Source organism: Mobula birostris, chromosome 8 (genome assembly GCF_030028105.1).
Source record: "Mobula birostris isolate sMobBir1 chromosome 8, sMobBir1.hap1, whole genome shotgun sequence".
NCBI lineage: Eukaryota > Metazoa > Chordata > Chondrichthyes > Myliobatiformes > Myliobatidae > Mobula > Mobula birostris.
Genome location: NC_092377.1, coordinates 51,326,282 through 51,344,202, shown reverse-complemented (window position 1 = coordinate 51,344,202; position 17,921 = coordinate 51,326,282). Strand labels below are relative to the sequence as shown.

General features: G+C 39.9%; 1 protein-coding gene across 2 annotated transcripts in view; it reads left to right on the top strand.

The window, feature by feature from the left end:
• Positions 1 to 17,921, top strand: part of dusp10 (dual specificity phosphatase 10) — a 38,280-nt gene that overhangs the window by 281 nt on the left and 20,078 nt on the right. For both annotated transcript variants that reach the window (XM_072267060.1, XM_072267061.1), the window contains exon 2: positions 283 to 1,236. In XM_072267060.1, the coding sequence (XP_072123161.1) occupies positions 330 to 1,236 (907 nt within the window). In that variant the 5' untranslated portion in view covers positions 283 to 329. The remainder of the gene's footprint in view (positions 1 to 282; positions 1,237 to 17,921) is intronic.

Here is a 17,921-nt window from a genome sequence, read left to right as displayed (position 1 = left end):
GTGAATAGGGGTTGGGGGGGGGGGGTCTGATTCCATCCGGCTCTGCCATTAAACCAATCAATCTTGAAGCTTTATTAGGATAATAATTAGCGAGCTTATTTAAAGTCAAGTCTACTGCCTGCCAACTGCATGCTTTCTTCACTCCAGTTTATTTTTAGTTGAGTTCTCCGTCTATTTGCAGCAGTGTGCCTTTTAATTTATACCACCCTCCCCAACATGCACACATACACACCCTCCCCTCTGCTCTGCTCGATGCTGACAGTACATTTGATCCCGTTTCAGTCCATTTAGTCCTCGGATCGACAGCAGCGCCCACCACCATTATCCTGATGCCTCCATCCCCTCTAGACGAACGGATTGTTGGTGTGGTGGCATTACCGAGGCCGGTCAGACCGCAGGAACTCCATCTCCGCTTGGATAACACCTACGTGGCTTCTACTCCAGCGATCACTGCCCCGACTATTACCAAACCAAATATCCAGAGCACGACCCTCAGCCCAGCGGCTGAGGTTTCGTTCCGAAGCGTCAACTTTACGTATATGCCATCATCCAACGGCTCGGTGCGCTCCCTGTCCTGCGGATGCAGCGGCGCTAGTTGCTGCACTGTGACTACCTACGAGAATAAGGGCAACGGGGGCGATCAGACCCAAGGATCAGTGGGCAGCAGCAACCTCGTCCCAGCCTCCGCTTCTAAACTCGGGACTTCGGCAAACTGTGGCTCCTGTGCAAGTAATCAGATGGTGAGCAACAGCAGCAGTAATGAGAACGGTGGCACTCTGAATCCCCCAGCTTCTGCTTCTGCCGGTGGACTTGGAGGACTCCTATCTCCTCCAAGTGGAGCCACAAAGCACATTGCCGCCGTCCGCACGATTTACCCCACCGAATTAGCCAAAAAACTGACCAAATGCAGCAAGGGCCCCCAGTCACAGAGCCAAGGTCCTGTGATCATAGACTGTCGTCCTTTCATGGAGTACAACAAAAGCCATATCCAGGGAGCCGTCCACATTAACTGTTCGGACAAGATCAGCAGGCGGAGGCTGCAGCAGGGCAAAATCACGGTCTTGGATCTCATCTCTTGCAGGGAAGGCAAGGACTCCTATAAAAGGATTTTCTCCAAGGAGATAATAGTTTACGATGAGAACACTAATGAACCCAACCGGGTAATGCCCTCCCAGCCACTGCATATAGTGCTGGAATCGCTGAAACGAGAAGGCAAGGATCCGATGGTTTTAAAAGGTATTACTATTTAAATATTTCATTCAGTATAAAGGATTTTAACGATTGGAGGTTTTAGAAGATTATATACATGTCATTGCAGTAGGGTGCAGTATGTTATAAAAAATTATTTAAATTCGTTTTCTACTTCAAGGAAGTTACAGAAGGAATTGAGAGTATTTGTAAACAAAACGTTTTGTGAAATTAAATCAGTTTTTAACATTTCAGAGCTATGGATTTTATATTCACTTCAGTCAGAACGTATTAATCATTTGCGAGAAGTTTTAATATATAAGGCAATTAAGTTTGAATTAATTTTTTGCATTGTTTTTGAAACGGGATTTTGAATGAAAACTATTGTTAAGCAAAACCACTTTCAGGAAACAGAGGAGAGCAGCGTGAAAAGGGAATACTGTATGTGTGGCACGTCCCCCTAACTACTGTGCATTAGTGTATTTCCAGCAGCAAGATGCCCATTAAGGATGATTCATGCAGATACTAACAAGTTATGAAAGGTCCCAATTGCAAGACAAACAAAATCTTTGATGCAGTGTCATTATGGACATTTGACTTAATGATATTGACTCTGGTTTTGAATGCAATGCAGTAAATGCAGTTTTTCAATCTCAGTGCAGTTAATTATCATGGATGAAGTGAGCACTAACAATATGAAATGCAGAGCAGGTTAGCTACTGCAGCACTGACCTTCGAAACAGACTGATGTAGGTATGAGTCCTCTGGCATCTTGTCACTCATTCATCTGGCAATATTTGGGACTGAATCTCCCAAATTTAGCCAGGCTGCCAGGTAGACCACTTTTTGCAAATCAGGCCCCCTTCAAGGGGAACACAATGATTTTGGCTATCCAACTCACATATTATGTTTCTTTTGTTGAGTAACAGCAGAGCAATATGTGACCTTCATTGTCATTAGGCCTACTTGGAAGAGAGGGCCTACAATGGAAAATGTGCAAATATGGTAGGATGGAAGAGGACATATTAGAAAACACATGGATGAGTATCTCAGTATTAAAGCAATTGCAGCAAGAGTAGTATGGTGAAGTATTAAGGCCACAAACACAAAAATGGATTTAACAGGAAATATAAAATCTGTACTAGTTATTGGTTTAACCATTGATTAGATAGTTATGGCAGTTTTTAAGATCCCTTTGATTAAAAAAAAGGACTGAAGATCCAGAAAGGTCCCTAGATTAGCTCCAGTGATTTACAGCTTGAGTCATGAGAATGAAGAAAATTGAGCTTTTTTATTTTTGAATTTACCAAATGAGGGGTATTAGGTTAAAAGTAAAGAAATGAGACCATTAAGTGGACCAGAATGGTTTATGTACAATAATAAAATGAGTCATTAGAATTAATATTTGCCCATTGGAAAATAAATTAACTCAAGACTGTGATTGACAATGAAATGGTAGACATTCTAAATGAGCACTTTGTATCCCTTTACATATTTTAGACAAGGGGAAATATATATCACTGACACAAAATAATCTAGAAGAAAAGGGGAGGAGTTCAGTACATCGAATATGTTTAACGGTGTTAATTGAAAACATAATTGAACGTAAGGTAACCAAGAATACAAAGCCCTGTAAGCACCACTTCAGATGTTAAAGAAATGTGAATAAATTGCTGCCACAATTATTAGACATATTTTTCCAAAGCATTCTATACTTTGTGATTCTGTTTTTGGATTAGAAAACTGCAACTATATTTGCTCCATATTTTCAGATTGGAAGAATGGGTGACTACAGGTCTGACTGTTTAATATAAGTACTGGGGAAGTGGCAAATATATTGTCAGACTCCATGATTGAACATTGGAGCAGATAGTAGCAGATTAGAATTGGATGGATTTGTGATGGACATTGTATGATTAATTTAATTGGATTCTTTGTGGTGATCATGTATATGAGCCTGTGGGAAGAAGTATCAGCAAAAACAAGTGCTAATGTTGACTTGGAAACAGAAGATGCAAATGGGGATAATACTTCATCTAGTCAGAAGAACGACAAGTGATGTTTCTCACGAAAAATAGGGCTTTGCTTTTCAATGTGTATGTGGAGAAAAGATATGGACATTGTATATTCAATTAGATCTCTCTAATTCAGGGAGCATTTTGAAGTTGGAATAGTTGGTTAGATATTAACTGTGTAAGTGGGTAATATAAGATGGATTGTGAAATTTTGGATCTAAAAATTAAAAGGAAAACTTTTTAAGAGGATATGAAATGTAAAGAAACAGATTTATTACTCATTATAGGCAAGAAGACTCTTTTTGGGAGAAGAGAAAAAAAGGAATCAAAAAATCTTGTGGGATATTAGATACATGAAAGAGGAAGTTGTGCATCAGTTATGTGGAACCTTGCTCAAATGTCATGGTTTACCATAATCGACATGAACATTTAACTACCTCAGGAAGAATATATTGGACTTGGTAAAAAAAAATGCAGAATTGATTAACCAGAATGATACCAGAGCTTAGAATATTGGATTATGAGGGAGGATTGCGAAGATTTGGTTTGTATTCCATTTTAAAAGTCATTGAATGGTTATGCTATCAAGGACTTTAAAATATTAAAAGGACTCAGTGAAGTAGGTATAGAAAAACAATTTCATCTTACTGGAAATGATGAGCTATGGTCTTAAAACTAGACTTCAGCAGGGCATAGAAATGGGTGCCTGTCCCACAAAGGTCTTTTGGATGCCCATACAACTGGAACTTCAGAGAAAATTTCTTTTTCTTATTAGACAATAGTGTTAAGAGATGTAGTGTTTCAATGGACTTAAGTGAAGGTAAGTATGCTTGACAGTCAGAATGACCAGCTGCCATTCTGGCTGTGAATCTATAGGCAGACACTTGGGCCGTAATGGATTTTAATCCTCATACAGTAATTTCATCTATGTAAATTAACTCACTATGGATTAAAATTACATAGTGTAGGTACACAGGCAAACTTTTCCCAACAGGTCTGTGCTGGTGTTCATGTCCACACATTTTGCTGCATTATTTCTAACTGGGTTACCAATGCTAGTTGTTGAATTAGTATTCAATCAGAGGCTCTCGATATGAAAAGCTGTGGGTTGAACCTCCACTGTGGCAGCTGGAGAAAATAATATTAAAGGTCTAGTGTCAGTAAACTGTTACATTTCCATAAAACCCCAGCTGGTTCACTAATATCCTTCTGGGAAGGAAATTTACCCCATTGCCTTGTGTGGCCTGTATATGACTTTATTTGCTTGACTTTTAACTGTCCTCTGAAATAGCCTAGATTGCATTCAGAAGTAAACAATAAATGCTATTCTTGTCAGTAAAATCTATATCCTGCGAGAAAATTAAAAACCTTATATTTCAAAATTTCATCCATCTCTTCTCTTTTGAAAATATACAAACTATTTGTCTCCACATCTACTGCGGTGGTAAGTTCTAACTTCTATCCATGTGATATTTTTTCATTATTCCACATTGTATTTATTTGAAACCATCTTGTATTCATTGTCATTAAGTTTGAATTCTCCCACACTCTCCTGACATCTACCCTTCCAATTTGCTCATTATTTTGAAAACATTTATTGTCCATTTTAAATCTTTTTCAAACAAGAAATCTCCAACCTGGTCAGTCCTTCCAGATAACTGTTATTCTTTCAGTTCTGGTATCAGAGTTGTATATCAACTTTGCGCTTACTCCATCACATTAACCTGACAGTGTATTAATGGGTATTCAGGCCTGTTGCAAGAGTTCTGGCTGCAGAAAGCCCCTCCCACTCACCAGCTTTTTAACCTAATTTTATATTTTTCTATTTTCTTACTTTGTCCTGATCAAAGTTACCTTGAAACATGTTACCTCACCCACTTCACGTGGGTAGCAAGGTTAACATTCTAATGTACTTTGAGTAAATATGCTTCTTATGAATTGTGTTTATTACTGACAAAGTTATATTTAGATATTTTTATTTGATCTGAAATATATGGGCTACAGGCTTTGGCAATTTAAAATATCTGTAATTTTATTCAGTCAAGTCATTAATAATTTTAATAATCCTTGTGCATGCACACACTTTTCATCATTGGAGTGTCAATATCCTGGAAGTTTATCCCTTAAGGAAACATGGGAGTACCTTTACCACAACTATAATCATTAATGGGGGGGGGGCATCTCACCACCATTGTCTCAGGGGCGGTTATAAATGAGTAATAAATACTAGATTTGCCTGTGAATGGGGGGAGAAAAAGCACGCACATCCAACCCATCCTACACTCACAAGCTTAGGAAAATACTTTAACACCTAACTGGAGTAGAGAGAAGTAAATGTGATTGTGCACTGGTGGCAGACCTCACTCAGTCTTCCCAAGCTTTGTCAGGGCTGCCAGATTCTTTTTTCTGCAGGTCACCTAACAGAGGCCCAGTATCTTAGTGATAGAAACAGACCGATACCTGAGGACCAAGCCATTGCCTATTAGTATCTGACACTTAAGCAGGTTAGCATGGCTTTTAAATTGATAGTTCTATAGAGCAAAATAAGAAGTGGCTGTTGGTGAACAAATCTAAAGGAAGCAGCTTCCAAGTACTGTAAGAAAGACTTTGTATTGCTCGAGTTACAATGGCAATAAAGGGAAAGAGCAGGAAACTGGAACTAAGTAGAAAATACTTACAAACTCTGTACAGGATGGCAGAGCACAATGTCCTTTGGCTGCTGCAAAATGTTTTTTAATGTGAAGATATAATATCAAAAGAAAATGATGGTATCAGTGATTTAGGAACAGCTTCTTCCCCTCTGCCATCTGGTTCCTAAATCTTTGGACACTACCTCACTCTATTTTTTTAATATACAGTAGTACAGCATTTCTGTTTTTGCATTTTTTTAATCTATTCAATATACATAATTGATTCACTTGTTTATTTATGCTGCCAAGTTAACAAATTTCACGTCACATGCCAGTGATAATATACCTGATTCTGATTCTGATACAATAATGGTTCTATGTGTGATATAACATCGCACTGGTTTTAGCTTTACTCTTCAAACTCTCAACATATTTATATGCACTCTAAATGGCTGCCCTATCATTCAGTTTCCATTTATGTTTGCAAATACTGTTGCTTGGAGATAGCGCGTCTACGTCCAGACTGTGGCACTGAATGTCCGCTCCAAGTTTGGTATTGGCAGTTAGGCCTATCGCTGTTTCAAAGGTTTCTGAATATAAATTGAACTGGAGGCCACAGTGTTGTTTTCAGGATTGAATTACTGTTTAAATTGAGGATGGTTCAGCAAGGGAGTGTGTTTGGAAAGGTGTTGATAGATGTTTAGGACGACATAAAGCTCTTACTTTATCAACTGGAAATAGAGAACTTGGATCGATGATATGAAATGAACAAGAAAAAAGGCTGTTTAAGACAGATTTGCATTTAACATTCTGAGTCAGGAAGGACTTTTGATAATTTGCTTATATCAGGACTTCACAAAAAATTTGCTTATATCTGATTTGTGTACGCATTGACTTTGTTTAGGTCAACCCAAATGATCCCAAATAATTTAGAGTTGTAGAATTTAACAAGGTTGCAACAATATCTAGTTGTTTTTGATTCAGTTCATCTTTTGAATTCAGCTAAGGAGCACCCAAACTCAATTCCTTTTGATATTATAATGCACTAAATTCATGAAATTTGTATATCACATGCTGGTCCATCAAGTAAAATAACTTGTTTTTCATTCAAATCTTATGCAGTGCGTAGGGCAAGAATCCACGTAGTTGCCTCAAGTTGTCCAGTATGCACTGCTAATGCACTGGCAGGAATCGAGAAAGTGTCCTTTAATAGTTCTCAATATTAGTAGGTGCGATCAATCGAGTCACGGGTGATGTCCTCCAGTGGGGTTGCCTACCTCTGGTTCATTGAGTTTTGGTAGAGGCTGGTCTGGGATGTTAGGGTGGACTCCTTTAATGGTGAATGCCTGTGCATGGCTTTATTTGACATGGGGAGGCTGATGCATGAGTAGCCACCACACAGTCCTTGACAGATCGGGGTCAGGGTCATGGAATGAAAGATGACTGAGGACCCCTTACTGCTGCAGTCTCCCTCCACCTTTCCCACCATTGTGATGTCCAATCACAAACAAGGGAAGATTTGCTGCTGCTGGAAATGCAGGCAACACACACAAAATGCTGGAGGAACTCAGCAGGCCAGGCAGCATCTATAGAAAAGAGTACAGCTGATGTTTCGGGTGATGTGTCATCACCTACCACCAACAAGATTTTGAGCACATGATTACTGATTTAGTGCTAAAGTACACTGATGCTACAAAACGATGGAGGGAAATTAGCAGGGTACCTTCAGGATGCATACACAAAAGTAAATTATAAATCGTATTTTGTCACTGAGTCTTAGGTTCTGGTGCCCGAAAATGATGCACTGCTGTGTTAGCTAGCAATTCTCCTGCACTATCAAAATCTTTTTTAATATTAAGTTACTGTGGTAAACCATCACGGCAAACTATAAAGAGGCAAGCGAAGGCAAAACAAATTCAGGAGATGTGCACTGCTAAGTTGATGCCCTTGGAGTTGGAGTCGTGTTGTTTGAAGTGAATGATTTGGGGAAGAGAAGATGAGGCAGTGGAGTTCTGATGCACCATCCAGTTAACTTGGGTGTGAGGGTAGATCACTCTTAAGTGCTGAGCTGATTTGGAGAGGTTGAAAACGACTTCTTTGGCATCAAAATCTAGACCTGAAGAGAATCACTGGACAGCGTGTTCCAGGCTGGAAGCAATTCACTTCGGCAGAGCTTGGGTCCTAATGCGAGGCATGATCCGCTGTTTGGACAATTTAAATGCAGGCCAGGTACACTCTAAAGGCAGGGTGTTCAGAGTCAGGGCAGGTTGGATCACTCTTAAGTGCTGAGCCAATTTGGAGAGATCGAGAATGGCTTCGGCAGCAAAATCTCAGCCTGAAGCAAATCGCTGGGCAGCATGTTCTAGGCCTGGAACGACTCACCGTAGAGGTGCATGGCTCCTAAGGAATTGATTTCATTGGGAATGCTGTAGATGGTGCTCATTTCTGTTGTTTGCATGATTTGTGCTTTTTTCCTCTTTCTCTGTGTTCACTGGGGGCTGGTCTTTTTTTTTAATTTGGTTCTTTGGGGTTTCTTGCATTGTGGCTGTCTGTAAGCAAATAAATCTCAAGGTTATATATACATTCTTTGTTAATAAATGTAGTTTGAATCTCGATTTGGTTTTTCACTCAAGTAAAATGAACAAAACTTTGAAAATATTTTCCATTAAAGACATGAGAAATATCAATGTTTTGTGTGGATGTTGTCATGTAGTTGAAGCTGGAATTTCAGATAGTTAGTCATTCTGTACAGAATGTACTAAAAATATTTTTTTATTCTTACTTGGAAAATTTTGACTGAAAATCCATCACCTCTAGGACATTTTTTTAAAATAACAGTTATTTTTCTACCATAACTAATTAAAGAGTCACTATTGTTCTGAAATAATGCTTGTTCCTTGCTGGTGGTTCTTGGAGAATCACAAAGATCTTTGTGAATCTGCTCATCTCTGACCTTCTTGCCAGTGCGTTGACTGAAGTCAGAGACCATAGTGATTGCAGGTCAGTGAATTTGCTTCAGTTGTATTGACCTGAGGGGTCTAAATCAAAGCAAACTTAGCTCCTTAACTTTGTCACCTAGAAACATGCACTTTTTGAAAGGTGTTGCTGATTTTGATTGAAAAGTTAAGTACAGGTAAAAGGCTGTTTTCTTTCTTAAACATAATGCTTTCAATTAATTTATAGTGTTTAAATTTCTAAGTAAATATATCTTGGGGTGGGTGACGTTAAATTATTTGCCTTTTTCTATTTTATTTACTTAAATCCAATGGAACTGTTTTAAAAACAACTTACGAAGGTCTTTCTTTGACAACAGTAACTTGTCAAAAGATTATGCAGGTTGTCCATGGGTACCATGTTAGCATCTGCTAGTCAACAACTTGTTGCCACTTGCAGATTACTTCACTTCATGTGATGAACCCTTTAGGGTATTAGGTGGGACCACAAAAATAGCATAAGCACAGGAATACTGTAGGGTGGGGGTGGGTAACAGTATGAGAAGCAGACTGAAATTGATATTGCAGTCTGGAGGAAGATCCTTTTCGTACTGATATGTTATTACACCAGTCTCCTGCTTTCACATTGACTATGTTTTTTTTTAATCTGTGTAAGGGCTGACGAACAAACCAAGAGCAACACCAGTGCAGCAGATATTCTGCAAATCATAAACAGCTTTGATTGATGCATGCTGTTACGAATGCACAAATGACGAAGCAATTTATGGTGTGAATTGCAGACTGTGGCAAATTACTGGCCAATTTGCTCAGCTGTGCCATTAGTCTCATGAATATGGTATGCTGTAATTAGCCTACCATGTTTTTTCATGAAGTTGCAGAATTTGCACCTTAATTGCCATTAAATGTACCATTTTAAAAAGTTAAGCACATGTAAGTAATGGTGTTGTATGTGTTAATGACTGCAACTTAACCTCTCTTCCACATGAAGTAAATGATTGGAAGACTGGAATTCCTTCATGATGAGCTGTTGTGGAAGATTATAACTAATTTTTTTCTTTGTATTATTCTTTTTAATCTATTCTATTTTCATCCCTATTTCTCTTTCTGATTACCAATTCTAACAACATACTTCTCTCAGTTCTTCTGGCTATTTCTCAATCCTTCTATCCCATTGGTTAAGGAGATGTACCATCTGTCCAATAGTTTATCACTTGTCGATGTCACTGTACTATTCTCAGAGTGCACTTCCAGACCGTACCTGCTGTGTTGGTTTTTAATAGTAGGACTTGCTATGCAACAATAGATAATTCCAGACTGAGGGGGCATAGTTTTAAGGTGCTTGGAAGTAGGTACAAGGGGGAATGTCAGAGGTAAGTTTTTCACACAGAGAGTGGTGGGTGGAAGACCAAAAAAGCTGTAAGAAGGGACAAGATGAAATACGAGGGCAGACTAGCCAATAATATAAAGCAGAATATAATATTAATGGTAAGCCTCTTGGCGGTGTGGAGGATCAGCGAGATTTTGGGGTCCATAGCCATAGAACACTCAAAGCTGCTGCGCAGGTTGACAAGTGTTGTTAAGAAGGTGTATGGTGTGTTGGCCTTCATCAACCGTGGGACCAAGTTCAAGAACCATAAGAAAATGTTACACCTATATAAGACTTTAGTTAGATCCCACTTGGAATACGTGTTCAGTTCTGGTCACTTCATTACAGGAAGGATGTGAATGCCATAGAGAGAGTGCAGAGGAAATTTACAAGGATGTTACCTGGATTGGCGAGCAAGCCTTACGAGAACAGGTTGAGTGAACTTGGCCTTTTCTCCTTGGAACAACAGAAGATGAGAGGTGACCTGATAGAGGTGTATAAGATGATGAGAGGCATTGATGGTGTGGATAGCCAGAGACTTATTCCCTGGGCTGAAATAGCTTACACGAGGGGGCATAGTTTTAAGGTGCTTGGAAGTAGGTACAAGGGGGATATCAGAGGTAAGTTTTTCATGCAGAGTGGTGCGTCTGTGGAATGCACTGCCAGCAAATATAATAGGGTTTTTTAAGAGACTTAGATGGGTACATGGAGTTTGAAAAACGGAGGGCTATGCAGTAGGGAAATTCTAGGCAGCTTCTAGAGTAGGTTACATGGTCAGCACAACATTGTGGGCTGAAGAGCCTTTAAAGTGTTGTAGATTTTCTATGTTCTATGAAAGTGATAACATCAGATTCAATCACAAACAAGAGAAAATCTGCAGGTGCTGGAAATCCAAGCAACACACACAAAATACTGGAGGAACTCAGCAGGCCAGGTAGCATCTATGGAAAAGAGTACAGTCAACGTTTTGGGTGATGTGTTGCTGAGACCTAATGGAGGGTCTCGGCCTGAAATGTCAACTGATTACTCTTTTCCATAGACCCTGCCTGGCCTGCTGAGGTGTGTGTGTGTGTGTGTTGCAATGTCAGATTCAATACAATATTACACTGAAACCCAACAGGCTATTCTGCAAATTTCATATTTAAAATTTTCTTTTTGTAACTTGCATAAACAGCCTTGGGTGACCTATAATCTTATTTTAAAAGTGGGTGAAGTATGTGATAGGGAATGGTATAGTCATAGTCCTACTTTATGGATCCCAGGGGAAATTTGGTTTTTGTTACAGTTGCACCATAAATAATTAAATAGTAATAAAACCATAAATAGTTAAATAGTAACGTGTAAATTACGCCAGGAAATAAGTCCAGGACCAGCCTATTGGCTCAGGGTGTCTGACCCTCCAAGGGAGGGGTTGTAAAGTTTGATGGCCACTGGCAGGAATGACTTCCTATGACGCTCTGTGTTGCATCTCGGTGGAATGAGTCTCTGGCTGAATGTACTCCTGTGCCCAACCAGTACATTATGTAGTGGATGGGAGACATTGTCCAAGATGGCATGCAACTGGGACAGCATCCTCTTTTCAGAAGCCACCGTCAGAGAGTCCAGTTTCATCCCCACAACATCACTGGCCTTACGAATGAGTTTTTTGCAGTGTTTTCAGTCACCTCATAAGTTGAAAGTCTCTGGGTTTAAAAAAAAATACAAACAAAAATGTGTAGGCACCTAGGAAACGCCACACTCTTGCAGATGCTGGGCTCTAAATTCATTCATCAAACTCCCAAAAAAAACAAACTAATCCAAAATAAAGCAATTGTTTCATATTTCAGCTGTAAAACTCTTCTCATACCTCTGCAGATTTTAGATCCTTCTAGCACTTTTTCTGGTGTTAAACTTCCCCGAATAAAGTCAAAATGTGTCTACAGTGAGATTTAATTCTCACTGGTTTAGAGGAACCCTGCCCAGAAGTTTACATGCATCTAACCAGAGTCTACACCATACTTTGCCATCTGTACCAACATAACATTCATGGAACAGTCTCAATAGTACTAGGAGCACATTGTAATTTTCATATATGCTCACATTAACAGGGGCTGGTAGCGTAATGGCATCAGCGCCAGACTTCGGAGCGAAGGCTCCCGAGTTTGAATCCAGCCGGCTCCCTTGCACGCTTCCCATCCGTGCTGGGTTGAGCGTCGAGCTAGCAACTCAGCCCCGTAAAAAATAAGAAAGCCTGCTAAAAAAAAACGCCATCACGTCCCAGTGACTCCACTCAGAGTTAAGGGCTTTCGTCTTCTTCTTCTTCTTCTTCACATTAACAGGGAATCACAATTAGCTGCTGGGATACTCATTCAAAGGTACACATACTGTAGGTGGTATTACACCAAGCGACAGACCATTCTGGGTGAAGATATTGAGGCGAAGGTATTGAGGCGGGAGGTGTCCATAAGCAAAGACTCAACCACTCAGACTGTCTGAAGAGTCAGAATGTCTGACCTAGACTCCCTAGACAAATCATGTATTGGCTGGCTATGGCTTACAAAAGCTGTAAGCTCTGACTATCTGCAGGAAGACCTTCAACCTTGCCCCTGTGTCTGGACTGCACTCCAAAGTCAAGGCCGTGATGGCTTACCTCCTTGACATATTTAAACAGTTATGCTGATCTTTGCTGTGTTTCCCACCTTGTGTCACTGTTGTGTCAAAGGGGTCACCCAAGCATTGTATTAGCAAGGGAATAACTTTGGCAGCAATAAGGTAACACATCGGGCCCTGGTGTTTGCCAACATTGCTTGCTTCCCATGAGGGCGGACAGTAATTGACTATAGTCATATGTCCAAAAGGCCTCTCCTTATATACAGACCTCTTATCAATAGGAAATGGCCCTACTTCCCGAATGTGGCATGTATTGTCATCACAATGACTTTCTAGCAGTTGAGTGCCGTTTTTTTTTTAGGAAGCACACACAATACCTTTATTCTCGAAGAATCCACAATGCTGGACCATTTCAGTTGTCAGTACTGCCCTGAAGTATAGTTATTGGGGGAGAAGAGCTACTCTCCACTTTACTAGCTATTAACACCATTGTGGTCATCAGATGCAGCAGTTGACTGAAGATGCAATGACTGCTATGAATGCAGGAGAACACAAAAAGTAGATCATCAAGCCTTTCAAGTGTATTCCAGCATTTAACATGATCATGGTTGATCTATGCTAGTTGCAACACCTCTTCCATGCCATTTCTCAATACCCTTCTATTCCTTGATCTAAAATACTTATTCATCTCTGCTTTACATACATCTAAAGTTCTAATTACTACTACCAGCCAAGGGGGAAAAAATAAAGCTCCTGAGATTTACCATCCTCTGTGAGCAGAAATTTCAACATGGGTGTCAATAACTGGCCCACTTATCTTGTAAATTATGCCCCATTGTTTGTAGCTCTCCTACTAGTGAAAACATCCAAATATCTACCCTGTCAAACTCTCATAAGATCTTAAGTGCTTGAATCAGGTCATCGCTTATTCTTCTAGAATACAAGTCCAATATTAAGTCTCTCTTGGATCTCTCTCATCTTAGGAATTAGCCTAATGAGTTTTTTGTACTGCATCTAATTAAAATATTAATTTAGGTAAGGGAAGCAAAACTGTATGGAGTGTTCCAGGTGAGACCCCACCAAAACTCTATACAAGTGTAATAAAACATTTAAACAAAAAAACCAGCAGGTCAGGCAGCATCTATTCCATTGATGCTGCCTGTCCTGCTGAGTTCCTCCACCATTCTGTATCTGTTACTCTGGATTTCCAGCATCTCATTCACTATCAGTCTCTACTCATTTAGATAATTACCTGCCTTTTGATTTCTCTTACCAAAGTTCATGAACTCATTGCCACATTAAACTCCATTTGCCATTCTTTTGCCTACTCAGTCAATCTATCTATATCCTGTTGTAGATTTACAGTATTGTTATGCCCTTCTGCCTAATTTTGCATCATTGACAAATTCAGATACCCTACATATTGTTCCATTCTGCAAGTCGTTACTGTAAGTGGTGAACAATTATGGCCCAAGAACTGATTCCTGCACTATTTCACCAGTTACCTCCTTCCAACCTGAAAAAGGTCCCTTTTTCTACAAGGCATCCAATTTTCAATTCCGTCTCACACACTTGTTTTAAAACCTAGGGCATTAAATTTATGCTCATGAAAAATGCCATTGTTCTTGTGAAGACAGGGTCCTGTTGTCTGCAGCGCATACTAAGGATTATGATTGATGCTGCATACTGCACCATCTTACAAATCAACAGAACAACCAGTGGCAGAGGAAAAGCAGCATGGAGATGTGGATCCTGAAGAACAGCAGGAGTGAGAGGAAGAAGAAATATTCAGCGTACAATGTATATGTCAAGTAAGGAAGCATGGCCAGCGGAAGATTTAACAAATTTGGAGGGGGTGGGGGAGAAAGAGAGAGAGCGAGGGAGAGACTTCTGATAAGTAACTTATAAATTAATTGTTCATAAGAGAAGACTTCCATAATTGTCTCTTTTTTTTAAAAAAAAAGACAAATAATCTGGTGAGGGAGTCCAAATGATGCATAAAAACCCTTCACATCCTACCTTGCAAGTTCAGCTGCGTTGTTGATATCATGAATAAATTACAGCTCCATTTATTTTACTTCAAAGGGCTTACTGTGGTGTCTTAGTATTTTTTTGCTTAAATAATTCAGACCTGAGCAGTAACATTTTCCAATGGCCATCCCTAATCTGCAGGTAAATGCAGTGGAGTACAGCCTACCCTGGTGTAGCATGTGAGCATATGACGTATGACATTTATTTTCAAATGCTCCTAGAGCAGCAAGCCAGCCTCTTTTTTTTTTTTTTTTTTTGGAGTCTTTTGAGTCTTGGGGCCAATTGGAGAGGATGCAGCCCCTGGAATGTATCTCACTCCCCAGTAATTGGGTGAATAAGTTCTCTCTCTCTCTCCATTATGTGCATTGGTGTTGTATCGCTGACATGTGGAGCTATAAGAGCTGATGCAAAATGTTGGAAGATGCAGTATATGAGTGAGGCACTGTCGTGGATCAGTGCATGTTTATGGCATAAACCACCCTTGCATTCTTAATCAGAGAATTTTGACCAATTTCAGATTGTTAGGAGTTCCTGTTTTAGTGCACCACTGTGGGTGAAATCCGGTTTTAAAGATGGATAGTTATTAATTTAAAAATTAATTGAATAATTTAGTAGTTACAGCACAGAAGGGGGTTCCGTGTGCCGTACCAGCTCAATCTCTGTCATTTATTTATTCTATAGAAGGCCACAATTACATTTGTTTCCACTGGATTTGCATTTCCAGATTCCAGTCATGTGCTGTCCTTTGAGAAGTGTTTCTTATGCCGTTCTTGATTCTCTTTCCCCTTTAGATTTTTCCTGGTTATTTAATAGCCAAACTTTTCTAACCCTTTTTCCCCTGAAAGCATGCTATTTTCAAACACACACAAGCAAATAGTTTTTGCCCTTGCTGAGATCTATGAACTTCAGTGACCCGATGTATACTGTAACTTCATGTGTACCTTGACTGCTTTGCCCTTGGCTGCCAGGGCAACAGTCACTGTTGGTTTCATAACCTCTGAATGATTCCAGGCAGCAACTGCAACTCACAATTTACAGTAGAAAGCAGACATCCCACCTCTCCCGGAAGTTCCGGGAGTCTCCTGCATATTGACAGTGGCTCCCTGACGTCCGCAAATTATATACAATCTCCCGGAAATCGATTTTTTTTTGAAAGTGAGTGAGCAAGAGGGGGAGGGAGGGAGAGAGAGAGAGAGCGAATGGCAGAAAGAGCAGCCTGATTGATCTCTCTTTGTGCTAAATAGGCCTATCAGTTTTCTCTGTGGGCGGGCTTTACGGTCGATTTAAAGGGGATTAGAGTGGGGTTTAAATTGGAGCGAAATTCCAAAATCGTCCGCAAAGACATCTTTAAAAACGCGCTCGCAGCAAGTAAATTCTTCGGGGTTTTTCCCTGAGATACTTCCACTTACAGGTACATCGAAGCCCGTGATGGGCTGAGTTTAAGCGCAGCCGTTTTCAGAAGAAAAAACGGTTTTAGTAAATACCCGGCCACCACCGAGGTCTCGTCATTAGGACAGTGAAGCGTTTACCTGTGCTGTGCACTTTATATGCATTTTGAATTACACTTTATTAAATAATATGGTAATATATTTTATGTGGTGTGTGTGATATATGTATTGTGGCTACTCTGTGGTCCAGACAGAGGTTGTTTCATTTGTGGACAATCAGCCAGATGACAATAAATTTGAACTTGAAGATACAGAACTTCTAAATCACTCATTTAAAATCCCCCATTTCAATGTAAAAAAAGTAAGTTCTGATCCCGACTATTGGGGGCAATATGTGTGTGTGACTACGGACGTATTTGTGATCGGACGTTGTCCAAATGGATGTTCAGCAGCGCACACCTGTAATAAGGACACACCTTATGCTTTTATTTCTTTTAGGGACCACAACATATTAGGGAGGCTAAGCGCAGGGAAGGCTGCTCAAGTATTTCACAGTTCTTTTCAACAGAAAACCAAAGTCTGACAGAGAGGGTCACTAGAGCTGAGGCGTACTTTACATCTTTCATTGTTGAGCATAACCTGCCATTCCAGGTGTGTAAGCACACAGGCAAGCTATTCAGGAAAATGTTTCCTGATTCAGAAATAGCAAAAAGACTATGCCTGCTCATCAACCAAGACAGCAGCTGTTGTGAACATGGCACATTAAGACAGAATTCAGAGGTCAGCTGTCTCTGTGAATCTGATGTCTTGCAAAATTAACAAATTCATTGACACAGACTGCTATGAGGTTGAGACCAGTTGAAACCTCCCTGAAATGAGTTTTTGCAAGGTGTGATGTCTGAGAAAGCTCATCCAGACTGCCTGTTTCAGGAGAGCAGACCTTATCAACTTTTCAATCAATCCACAAAAACGGGCGAAGCATGCATTGATATGTGCACTGCAAGCTTCCCATTGTGTAGACATTCAGGGATTACACATATGTTCTTGAAGAGATCTCCCTAATGATTCTTCCTTGGTGAAAATTTACTCCGTAAGCATTATTCTGTAATCCTCTCTGGGTTCCTCTAAGTACCAGGAGACTTTCCCCAGCGCCATTCGTCATTGCAGCATCTATATATTCTACATTCTACAGCAACCTCCTCACAGTATGTGGTTTTGTGGTCTGTCAATTTTAAGAACCAACGACAAAGATCACATCTGTCGGTCTGCATACAAATAAACACGTAACTTGCAAAGCACAATGTCAGTTTCGGCAAGGAATTTCACAGGGAATCTTTTTTTTCTTTGTATGTGAGGTTATTGTTTTGTATCCATCTTGCATAAAACAATGTAAGGATGACATGAAAAGAATGTGCAGAACATTTCCTAGTGTTCTCTTTGGGTTAGATACTCCAGCATGGTGCCTTTTGCCCTCACAGGAGTGTGTACGTGAAAGGTCTAAGGCAATATTATCTAGAATAACCGAGGATTTATACCCAATGTCCCAGCTAATATTTAAATATTGCTCACCATCACCAAAGCAAAAGCAATTTATTTTCTAATTGTCAGATTTGGTGGAAATTGGTTGCTCTGTTTCCTGCTTTACTTCGTTAGCTGCGTGGTACTTTGTGAGACCTGAAAGGGATGTGAGGTTTTCCCTTTATCTCTAATTATCAAAGCAAAACCACTTGTAGTTTTGTTTGTAGCCTTGGCTACTTGCA